The following is an 11884-nucleotide window of genomic DNA, read 5'->3' as shown; positions in this document are numbered from 1 at the left end:
ACAACCAGTTTAATCTATAGAATTTAAGAAAGCTACCGATGTGTTTTAAACTATGACTTCTGACTCTGTGGGAATCCAGGGGTATTGAGGGAATTTTTTCCCCCTCTATACCCCTGCTCTGGCTTAGGACTGTGGATGGTCTAGGATTAGACAAGTTATTTTTCAATACTTGCGTATTCAGAGGATATAGCATGTAGGAAATCACAATTCGTTGATACGTCATTATTTTCTCTTGTATATGGAACTGATGCATGAACAATTGAACATGAAATGAAATAGAATAGAACCGATAGAATAGAACATTAACGACATTACCATAATAACATTCTTTCAAATTCAAGAATAAATCGGTTTGTCAATGCTGCATATCGATGTTCGATTTTCGATTAATTTCAGCAGACGAAAACAACATTGTTATAAATTATGTTTTGCCGAAAGTCGAATGGGTCTTTTCTAAAATTCCGAGCAAGAATTTGTTGAAAAAGTACCGATTTCAGACATAGTAATTTAGAAAATCTGTTGATTTGATTGACAGCACTGAAGAAAAAGTCTAAGGTGAGAAATTTGTACGATACCGGTGTAACAATGATTGATTATTTTTCCACGTCTTAAAACACCATTTTAAAACCGAAAAAAAACTTGATTGAAAGTTAAATTACTGTAATGATTGGATAGCAAGGATTTTTTTTAAATTATTATTTGTAAATAATGTTTGGTTTGTGTAAACTATTGATATAACTTAATCTTGAGGAAGTTGGAGTTGTTAGGGTAAAAAAAAAAAACGGATCCCAAATCTTAATGTATTTTTAAATAGTTTGCAAAAAAAAAAAAAATTTCTTGTCCTACAGCTGTGAACTAAATTTAAAATTGACATATAAGTTCACTTTCTAAAATTGTGCTCTTCGTATTTTTTAAGTAGGGAGATTCATTGAATTGTTGCTTCCAGGCAGCCTAAAGATACATCATTTATAATCTAGCAATGCAAGTACAATTTATAATTATTATTATTACCATTGCTATTTCAAGGGCAAAGAGCATTCTGTTTTTTTATTATTCAACAAAACTTATTTTTAAAAATATTGGCTTAGATACTATGGGAATCACAATTTCTTTGGCTAGGCTTTCAGTTTTTGTCATAATTGTAAAAGCTGTCCTTTCAAAACTAAGCTTGCAAGAAAACATAGTGAACAATGTGTTGCTATGTTAAAAAACAAATTCCAGCTGAATTCCTATTAGTGTTTCCGTTGGTCTGATGGAACCGCGTCTGCATTTATATTTTGTAACCAGTCAACACTACTTTATCATTTTTTTTTTCTTTGCGTGTGCTCAGTGCCAAATTCTTGTCCATATACAACCACACAAAATTTACTTTACGCGATAACACGTTTGAGTTATCAAAAAAACCAAAAAACTTCTTGTTGAGAAAAAATTTTTGAAATTTTTGTGAATAGAAGTTTAGCCCCAAAGTCATAGAAAGTTTGGAAACATCGGCGCGCCGCCATATGTTCCATCTAAAGTGTATGTTACTAAAAATTATTAAAAATTCCAATATATAATTTTACTTGAAACTTTTACAAACGGTAGACGACATAGTCGTCTACATTTTGACAAAGTTTCAATTTTTTTATGAAAGGCTAATTTTGCCGATTTTTTAAATAAACAATGCCGATCAATCTTCGTGGAGGGGACGAAACATGCCGGGGAATGGAAAAAAAAAAAAAAAAGGGAAAAAAAGAGAAAAATATTTTTTAATTTTTTTTTTTTAATCGGAAAACACCTTCAGAATGTCGTCTACCATTAAATTCAATAAAAATTCATAATGTTTTTTTTTTTTTTTTTTTTAAATTCATGGGAAAGAAAATTTTTTCTCAACAAAAGATTTTTATTTTTTTTTGCGATAACTCAAACGGAGTTATCGCGAAAAAGACCTAGGCCCGTAAAAAAAACTCGTCGTGTTTCCAAACTTTTTGTGGGTAGTGTATATTGCGGGGGATTCCAATAGTGAGATAACGTAAGGTGACAACTACATTTATCCGAATTCGACTGTAAGCGGGAAGTCACATCAAGTGCCGTGAAGAAGCAGTAACTGTACCGTTGCAAAAGAAAGAGAGAAAGAAAAAAAAACGAATTGAAATTGAGTTACTTTAGTACACTACCTAATGCCATTCCATGACAATTATTTTGCCTAGAACTGACCGTTGCTATTTTCTACGCTCTGTTGAAAGATATTGCGCAGGAGAGTCTGTACGTTGCTGCCACAGCAGAAATAAAATCAGTCGCCGTGCCAAATGGGAAAGGTGAAAAATGAAAAGGTGGGAGGTGTACATTTCCGACTCTCTTCATTCATAAGCTGTTGGTTGGGGCGGGATCTATGACATGAAAAATGAGAAAAAGGCAATGATGGTAGGAGCGGGCTCGTTGAAATGCGCTAACAACTTTGTCTATACGTAGTATATATATGCAGGCTGCAAAGGCAGTGAGCTTCAGTTGGCTTCAGGTCTCTAAACTAATCGGTCACTCAGTTCTACCGTCTGATTAGATACCTAGCACAGTCTCACTTTTAGACCTAGTCATTTGTGTAGTTTAAATAATTTTTTTCAATCAGGGCAATAGTTTCGCAAGTGCCTTTTAAAATTTCCCCTGAGCAAGTTAATCATAGTTTTCTGGTTTCATTGAACTTAACAGAAACGATTTGCGCCGTGCCAAATTTGAGACGCTAATTGACGACGACAAATAACTCCGGCTGATCTACATAATCACCTATACCTCGACAGCAACATAATGTCCTTTCCCGACAAAGAAAAACGTCAGAAATGCTGGGATTCCCGCGATCGCTATTGGGAGTGCTTGGATAAGAGCGGCGATCAAATGGAAAAGTGCATGGAAGTAAGGGCCGTCTACGAAACTACCTGTCCGAGTCAATGGGTAAGTAAAATTTTCTTGATCTACGGTGTGCAAGCCTGTTTAAGTCTTAGTTCGAAAATAGGGAGCCAAAATAGCCGTAGATGAAAGGATTTACGGTGACAGATTTGCCCCTCCCTGTGCCAGGAATAGGACAGCGACAGACAATAGCTCTTAACTCTGTAAAGCTGCAAATCTCTTGGAAGATAAAAATATAGACAATTTTTCGGCGAGTCAGGCAAAAAAAAAAAAATACCTACCGAAATTGCAGACCTTCAACACACTGTGAGACGGAGGGCAGCCGCTCTGGTACAAAGTGCCAGCATAAGCAAAACGGATAATAATAAAGAAGACGACAGACACCGGTGCCTTTGATTGAAAGCTAGGGACCGGTTGGGCATTGTTTGCGTCGCCCGTCATGGTCCATTTTACGCCCAGTTGCCAATTGCAGATTGACAAACTATTTCAAGTCCCGCGAAAAGCTGTTCCCAAATAGAAGGGTGTCTCTCGCTACGTGGGAGCTAACGCTTGATGAGCGGGATGACGTTGGTTTGTATCCGGCTTTAAATTTAGAATTGCCTCAGTTCCCGCCGACCCTTCTCCTTCCGCTCGCCTCCTCTTTTTTAGAACGCAGATAGCGCCAATGTTTGACCGAAATTAGAAAATAGATTTCTCAGATTCCTCCTTGATTCTTCGTTTGTAAATCTTTTCTCGGACCAAAGATTTGCGAATGCAGCTGCCGTTGACAATAAATACAGATTAAAGTCTTGAAAGATTTCTAGAAATAGATTTCAAAAATAGACTGCGCTTTTCCTATAACGTGTTCAGACGGCAAATTGCGGGGCTTGAATCGTAGAAGACAAGGATGGCGATAGGTTAAAAAAAAAAAGAAAGAAAGAAAAAATACCTGTTCCGTTTCAAACTCGGTGACTGGGTATATTTTTGGATTGAGCAGATTCCTCAGTTCATTACCTCTACTTTTGTGTTCTGTATTTATAGTCGTTAATGGCAAGTCGCCTGAATTGTCTATTCTTGTTTAACCGCCCCATTTTGCTTTGTTTTGCAGGTGAAACACTTTGACCGAAAGCGGGAATATTTGAAGTTCAAGGAACGCATACAGAACGATGGGTATGAACCGCTAGACGAAAAAAAATCTAGTAATTCTTGATTATGACCCTGATTTTTTATTGTGTCCGTAGTTGCAAATTTTTCGTTTTTTGGCTCCTGCTAATTAACAACCATAATCAGTGGCGAAGAAATAAATTGATAATGTTTGTTTGTTGCCACATCTCATCTCCGGTGGCTTCGTCACGGTCTTCCACTAACTTGCCGAATCTCCATTCATGCGAAACATGACACGGTCGTTGCCATCACAGATAACAAAAGGCATAATTAAACGCGAGATAAGCAGAGACAAGAAGCGAGGCGTGTTACGTCAAGGAGTTATGCCATTCAACCTAGATGTTATTTATAGGGCTCGCAGAAAAGCGCATACTACACTGGCACACAACCAGCTATCTGAAAATTATTTCCAGAACAAGATTTCGTGGACTTGGGCTAATTTTAGAAGAGTTCTACCATAGATCCTGGTTTATTCGTCTGCCAGTTGATATCTGATGGGTTGAGCGACATGTTGATGGCTTGGATTTGCGGCCACCCAAGCGGACTTATTTCGGTAAGATGTAGAAACGGTCCGGCGATGAATTATTGAAGCATGGTTTGCCGAGATTTACGTCCGACCGTCGTTACCGGATGAAGTACCCTTCTACAGTTTCAAGTTTAGCTCGATTTTGACCTTGAAAATAGAAAAATCTTAGACCGCCATAACAGATGTGAGCGTTCAGAACGCGTCAGAGATTGGTAACATCCTTCCAAGGATGTTATGGTTGCGAACACGCGACCAGCAGTCGACGATAAAACAAGAAAAAGTACTGAAATATTTCGCACAGCATTACGCCAGCAATCATGCAGGATAAACGGCTTTTCATCACTCTGCCCTGTAAACTACTTTTGTTTGCGGGCGATGTAACATTGTCTGACGCATGCAACCGGCGTAGTCAAAGACGAGTACCGCATGGCTGGTCGTCAGCAATCAGCGGCAGCATTTTGTAGCGTTAGACTTGCGTCAAGGCAGTTGCCAAGATAACAGTTATCATATTATAAGTTCCCTGATGTTGAACTAAATCAAGGCTAAAAGAGGCAGCCTTTTGCTGGCAAAATTATTTTGGCCCAAGAATTTCCTTACCGAACTCGTATCTGCACGTTTTATCACGCAACGAATAACAATAATAAATGGTGATTTGTGCATTGTTTCAAAGTTTCTACTTTTGAATGAACAATATTCTTTGTTTATTTGTGGTTTATTATTCAGGCTCCAAACCGCCTGTGGACCAGTAGCTTCAAAGAGTTCTCTGACGGTTCCGCGTCAACGAGTTTATCGCCAAACGGTCACGACCCTTACATAAACTAGAAACCACCGTAGAAAATGAAAACACACACGCCAAAGACCTAAAATATGCTTACCGAAATTGCCTTGTATAAACGTGTCAAATAACAGTAGCACTAATGCTGTTCGTTTTATTGAAAACACAGAGAATTTGCCATTATGATTTACACCGTGATTCACTAGGCGATGGTACGTGACGTAACCATGTTTCTTTTTTACTGTCTCCGACAACCGATATTTTCAAAACTCCCCAGCAACACACTAGCATCGTATTCATTCAATTTGGCAATTTTAGCTCATGGTATTGATGAGGTGCTGTGATTTTACAGTAGGTCACTAGGCTATAAAGCTCGAGGCATAGACGTATTTGCTAGTCTATACACATACACGTACTCATAGCCGTTACACGGAAGCGATCAACGAGTTAGAAAAATTGTGCCGAACTTGCGGTACGAATCCAATTCGACGGAAGAAAGTGTGTGATACATGTTTGTATAAAATCCTCCAGTTAATTGAAGTTCCTTGAAATGTTTTCCTCTAAAGCCAATGCCTTCCCTAACTCGCCATTTTCCTTGTTGTTCTGCTGTTATATTGGCGAATATTAACTGTCTCACTAAATAAGCAATTATCATCGACTTTTAACAGCACATAATAAAAAAATCGTGTTTACTACGAAGATTTTGACTGTTTTATTAATTTTCTCTACTTCTTCGGTGTGGTACAAAATGGAATATCTCTATTCTGGGCAAAGTGGAAAAGAAAAACGAACATTCGTAAGCTTGTTGGCTGAAGAAAAGAACAGTGTAGGCATTACTATATGGGATAATGGGACATTCATTATGAAAAATGTCATCTAAAAAACATGGAATAGCTAGTAGACGTCGAAATTTCAGAATTCTGCTTTCGTTCCAACAAACACGGGGATCCAAAACCTGACGGTTGAGCCAGAGCCAAGTAGAACGTGCTATATTAGAATTAGTTAAAAAACAGATGCTGTCAGTCTGAATGACTGACATTATTGTATTGTCAAGTGTAATGTTGTTCGTCACAAGGAAAATAATGGCGCTACAGTAGTTTCAGCTTTGGAGAAAAACTTTAGTTTACAATAACTAAGAATCAGATGGTCTGAAAACACCTTTCTGTGGAATTAGGCCAACTGTGTTGGTCTTTTGAGATCCAAAAATAATCTGACATGCATTATGTGTTTCCTTGACATGCTATAATTCTGTAATGCATCATCTTGTGCTTGATTCAAATGTTACAGCAGATGTTGGTAAATATTTGTTTCTGCAGTTTCTGTAGAGATTATTTACGGCTCAATAAATATCATCTAAAGGAATTCTTCCTGTAGTTGGTGGCTATTTTTGTCATAAGAATTCGGCAATATTTTGAAAGAGCAGAGAAGCATGGGGTTCCGAAATGGATACATAATCCGGAATTTATTTGTTGTCATGCGTATTGGAAAAGTAAAGCTACACCATATAGTAGATGCTTTACATAAACTACCAAATAAACTTTAAACTTTAAGTTTATCTCCTTGTTATATTTCCATCCTCAACAGATGAAGTGATGATGCCTTCTTTTAACAACAGTAAATAGTGGCAAAGCCTGGAAAAGCTTTGCATTTGTTTTCATGACGTCATGCAGTCAGCTGTTATTGACGTGTCGTACTAAGAGAGTGGTGAAATTGCACGCGACGCTGTTAGAACATTTAACGGATTCGTGTTTTTAAGAAGTTTCCTAGATGCTTGCCTGATGGAGGAATCAAACCCGACAACTGACAGATCTGCTTCGTCTTTAAGTGATCACGTCAGCAAGCCAACAGAAACATTGGAAACTTTATTACAATCGGTGAGAGGAAGAATCAGTCATCGACGTCCGCACGAAGAATCAAAACCGAATTGGGTTTTTTGCAAACCACAACTTCTTCCACTAAAGACATTTACTATTGAGAAATTGGAAAAATTACAGAAGGAAGCAGAAGAAAAGTTAATGAAATCAGAATTATCAAGCACATAACTACACTGCATCTAAAATGACTGTTGGGCCACTGATCACTGAGATTGCCTGCACATTTATTGTTGCGGCATCTATCCTATATCGATATGGTGACTGGTTTAGACACCATATCATAGTCACCCTCTCTGTGTTAGTAGCTTGGTACTTCTCTTTCCTTATCATATTCATTTTACCTCTGGATGTTACATCGGTAAGTCCTTCAATCGAAACTGTATTAGATGTTTGAAAAAATAATGGAAATTTTATTTGTATGGGTTTATAGACAGCCTACAGACAGTGTGTTCAGGAACATACTTTTTACACAGAAGAGCCAAGGTCCAATGAAACAGCAAATCTAAGCACAACAGTAGTTCCCCATATTATTCCATCTAATGAAACATCAGTCTGCAAGCTTCCTTGGAGTTATGTACCAGAGAATGTGCTGCCCCAGTTATGGAGAGTACTATATTGGACCTCACAATTCCTAACTTGGTATAACATTATTTATCACCACACATGCATTTATTATACAATGGTTACAATATCACCCTGCCTTTCTGTCTCTTATTTTCCCTGAACATTAAGGTTTGTGTTACCACTCATGCAGTCATACACCAAAGCTGGAGATTTCACAGTTAAAGGAAAATTAAAATCTTCTTTGATCGATAACGCAATTTACTATGGTAGCTATCTCGTAATTGCCACCATCCTGCTGATCTATTTAGCTGCTAAACCAGATTTTGAATTTGATTGGTACGCAATTCGTCAAAGTTGTCGAAATCCCAGATTTTAACGCAATTTCTAACGTCTGCAGGCCAAAATTAAAAGCAATTGCAGCATCTGCCAGCAATACTTGGGGGCTATTTTGGTTAGTTTTGTTGCTGGGCTATGGCCTTGTCGACATCCCTCGTTCTGTTTGGCGCAGTGCTATACCAGGGCCTTTATTGTCCCGCCTCTATTTCAAAGCAGCCAAATTGAATGCTGAGAAAAGTGAGGCCGAAGAAAACTTGGAAGATTATTTAGAGGCGCTTCAGGTCGCGTTGACTCGCATCTCGCCTAGTGATCCTTTACGAAAGAATGCCGAGACGATTTCTGACAAGCTGCCACTGGAATGGCGAGAGCGCATGAAACGAAAATCTGTCAACAGCAATCAAATGAACGAGAGCGATCTGAATGAGAAATCGCTTGTTCGCCTTCACAGACAGGTAAATAGCCGCACGAAGTGACCCCATTCAATTTAAAGAATCAAATATATTTTTCAGGTGATTCGCGCACTGCAGCGGCAACACAGAACGGAGACCCAGTGGTATAACTTGGTGGAGAAAATCTTTGATCTCGAGGATGTCCACCGTAATATCGGTAGTCACGAACACTACTTTAAGCCTTCTTTTGAACCAGTTCGTTCAACCTGGCTAGCACGAATTCGCAGTCCCACATTAGGTAGAACATACTCGAGCAACAAGCTGCACCGTAGGGTGCAACATTCTATAATCTTCGTTTTTTTAAATTGTCATTGCAATAGAGTGGTACTGGAAATGCTTGCTGAGGCGATATGTTTGTCAAGGGCTGGCTATGGTTTTGGCCCTCCTGTCGGTGTTAGTGGTATGGTCCGAATTGACATTCTTCAATGCCAGTCCCGTTCTTTCCATCTTCGCTATTTTCGTCAATTTGGCGAAAGAATACTATGATTACTTATCCATTGAAGTAAGACATCCTTTGATAATTACAATCTTTAACCTGATAATAATTGCCCATCTGTCTGCCCTCAACTTTTAGCTGGTTTCAATTGCTACCATCGCCTACATGTGCGTGTGTGCATATTCGACAGTACTGAAAATTCGCGTGCTTAATTTATATTACTTGGCGCCTCACCATCAGACAGACGAGTATAGCTTGATCTTCTCGGGCATGCTTCTCTGCCGTCTGACTCCGCCCATGTGTTTGAACTTTCTTGGCCTAATTCACATGGACAGCCATATTATCAAAGCCCGACTGATGGAAACCTATTATACTCAGGTAAACAGCCCGTTAAAATAACGAGTTTTGTTCTCGCTCAAGTAAATTTGACGCGCGCGTTCGTTTCGCTTCAGATAATGGGGCACATGGACGTGCTACCCATCATTTCAGACGGTTTCAATATATACTTTCCCATGGCTATTTTGGGACTATGTCTGGCCACTTACTTCTCATTAGGCGCTCGCTTCCTTACCTTCATCGGATTCCAGCAATTTGTTGACGATGAAGATGATATTACAGCCGATTTGGCCGAAGAAGGCCGAGAGCTCATCAAACGGGGTAAGCACTTCATGATTGACAGTAACCAAAAGTTCTAGGACGTCATTGTCCGTCAACATATATTTGTAAATTTCATCAGAAAAACGGAAACGTCAGAGAGCCGAGGATAGTGAATGCCGACGTCGGAATGTTGACGTCAACAACTTTGCCCGGGCCGAGCGCAATCGTGAAACTGGAGGTAAACAATAGGACGCCATCTGACGTGATGATTTACTAAGATGAACGACTCACGTTGAATGTTTGAACACAGGCTTACTAGTGAAGAGGGAATCGTCTCGCTCTGAATTGTTTGGCTCCACATCCGACAACATGAGCAATGAAGATGACCGATACGATCAGCTCTTCATGCAAGCCAGTCGGAGAATCGGTGACGATGTCGGTTCCACTCCGGCGACTTTGCTGACAGGATCTACCGATTATCGTTCTAGTTATACACGCAGCGGACCAGCGCCGCCACGAAATTTCTTTGACGATGTTTAGATGTTTTGAGAACGGTGAATTTTTTCGGAATGGCGGGTGCCTTTCCTCGTTTGATCTTCAGTTCAGTTGCCACACAAGCGGGACTCTTATTGTTCTATCCACCTTATTTCTAGTGCAATTACCCGTTTATTTATTGGCCCTCGTGTTTATACTGCAATCATTTGATGTTCTAGTGTTTAGCTATTTAGCCCCGGTACCAACAGTTCTCTCAGTTTTGGGTTTTTAAATTTATTTTTCTTATTGCGTGTGCTGTTTGCTTTTGTTCCTTTATTACTTCTCCCTATCTTATAATGAAATTCTGGTTATTTAAAGATGAGCTGTCTTTTTGCGCCGTCGTCTAGTGCTGTATAGTCTGCTCTCATTTACACGAATTGTTAGTTTGTCCGGCTATTTTCGCCGCGAGCTTCTAGCTCTGTAATTAATGGATTGACTCACTTCTCTCGGCCGGCTTGGGAATTTTCTTCGGTCTGTCTCATCTTTTTATTTTCGTACGGCCAATTTGTTGAACTAAGTTGCAGAAACGAGTTCCGTAACCATTCCTCTTTGGGCCAAAAAAGCAAAACAAAACAAAGGCGAGATACGATTTTTATGGAATATTCACTGGAAATATCCGCTTCAACTACCTACTTCACCTACACTCGAATTGAACACTTGCGAATTGCTTGTGAGAAAAAAAAACCATTGCGGGAAAGAGACCTTCATTGTTTTTTTGCAAAACAAAAAAAGAAAAAAAATAGGGAAAAAAAAACAAAACAAGCTGTTGATTTGCTAAGCAAAACCGTGACGGTAGCAGCGGAGGATGGAATTCATTTGGTTTGTCGTGTCTTTGCTGGCTGTGCATTCTCCCTCTTGCTCTCTTATTTCTATCAAGAGAACCGGAAACGGAAACAACATGAGGGTCGAACGGTGTGGCCGACTATCGGAAGTGTAAGCTTATGAACGGCGGAGCACAATGTGTTGCTCTGTGCATGCGTGAACGCGATAGCTGTTAACATTTTTTCGATAGTTTTAATCGTTCTTTGTATTGTTGTGTCTTTTTCCCAGTCTGTTTTGTCGGCTCTTGTTTCCTTTTGTTTCTGTCTTTCTCCACATGTAAGCATCCGTTATTGTTCTGACAGAACACATATCCAGAAATGGTTTTACTAACGATTTGTTAACAGGCGGGTTTGCACCTCCGAACGCGGCCTGCCATTAGCGAGAAAGGCTAAATGATTATACCGGGTGTTTAGTACCCCGTGGTACCAAGCGGCTGGACACAGCCGAACAACGGGAGTGCAATGCGGCAGTTGTATAAACGATAAGACGTCATTTTTGAATGTACAATGGCCGTACGTATCATTTGCCCTGTCTCCACTGCAAATGATATGACCCTAATAGTCCTTCAAGCCGTAGGCTTTTTAAAAACGAAAAAAAAAAAAAAGCAGCGTAATTTCAAAGAAATCCGGTTCGAGTAAAGTACAGCTTTTGTTGCTGGGTAACAACACACACACACACTCACAAAAGAAGACATTGCAGTAATTAACTAATTCCACCATGGTTAACAATCAAATAAATATCCTAGCTGTTCTTGCAGTTTAATTGTTTTATGAGTTCTGGCCGTTTTGGGCTAACAAACAAAGAGATAAAACAAATGAAAAGAGGACACAAATGATCCGGATGGCCGGGTCAAAAGCGGAATACCGCTCGTAGTCAACAGCCATTTTTTTTTTACTGCACTTGGTGCACCCACTTTTCTCTATCTTTTTTTGCCTTTTTGTTTCCCTC

The 11884-nt window shown here is 39.4% G+C and overlaps 1 protein-coding gene across 2 annotated transcripts; it reads left to right on the top strand.

The window, feature by feature from the left end:
* Positions 1 to 397: 397 nt before the first annotated feature.
* On the top strand, positions 398 to 10560 carry LOC116916646 (LMBR1 domain-containing protein 2 homolog). Of its 2 annotated transcripts, XM_032921931.2 has the most exons (13): positions 398 to 555; positions 917 to 981; positions 2686 to 2925; positions 7410 to 7556; positions 7629 to 7837; positions 7931 to 8098; positions 8160 to 8550; positions 8608 to 8785; positions 8868 to 9049; positions 9122 to 9361; positions 9436 to 9640; positions 9720 to 9818; positions 9891 to 10560. In XM_032921931.2, exons 3-13 carry the CDS (start codon positions 2782 to 2784, stop codon positions 10118 to 10120), a joined length of 2193 nt encoding a protein of 730 aa, XP_032777822.2. In that variant the 5' UTR covers positions 398 to 555; positions 917 to 981; positions 2686 to 2781; the 3' UTR covers positions 10121 to 10560. The 2 variants fall into 2 exon arrangements, with proteins under 2 accessions (XP_032777822.2, XP_032777821.2); XM_032921930.2 differs by lacking the exons at positions 398 to 555; positions 917 to 981 and having other exon boundaries at positions 2489 to 2925.
* Positions 10561 to 11884: the final 1324 nt, after the last annotated feature.

Source organism: Daphnia magna, linkage group LG2, assembly GCF_020631705.1.
Source record: "Daphnia magna isolate NIES linkage group LG2, ASM2063170v1.1, whole genome shotgun sequence".
NCBI lineage: Eukaryota > Metazoa > Arthropoda > Branchiopoda > Diplostraca > Daphniidae > Daphnia > Daphnia magna.
This window is presented reverse-complemented; position numbering and strand designations above follow the sequence as displayed.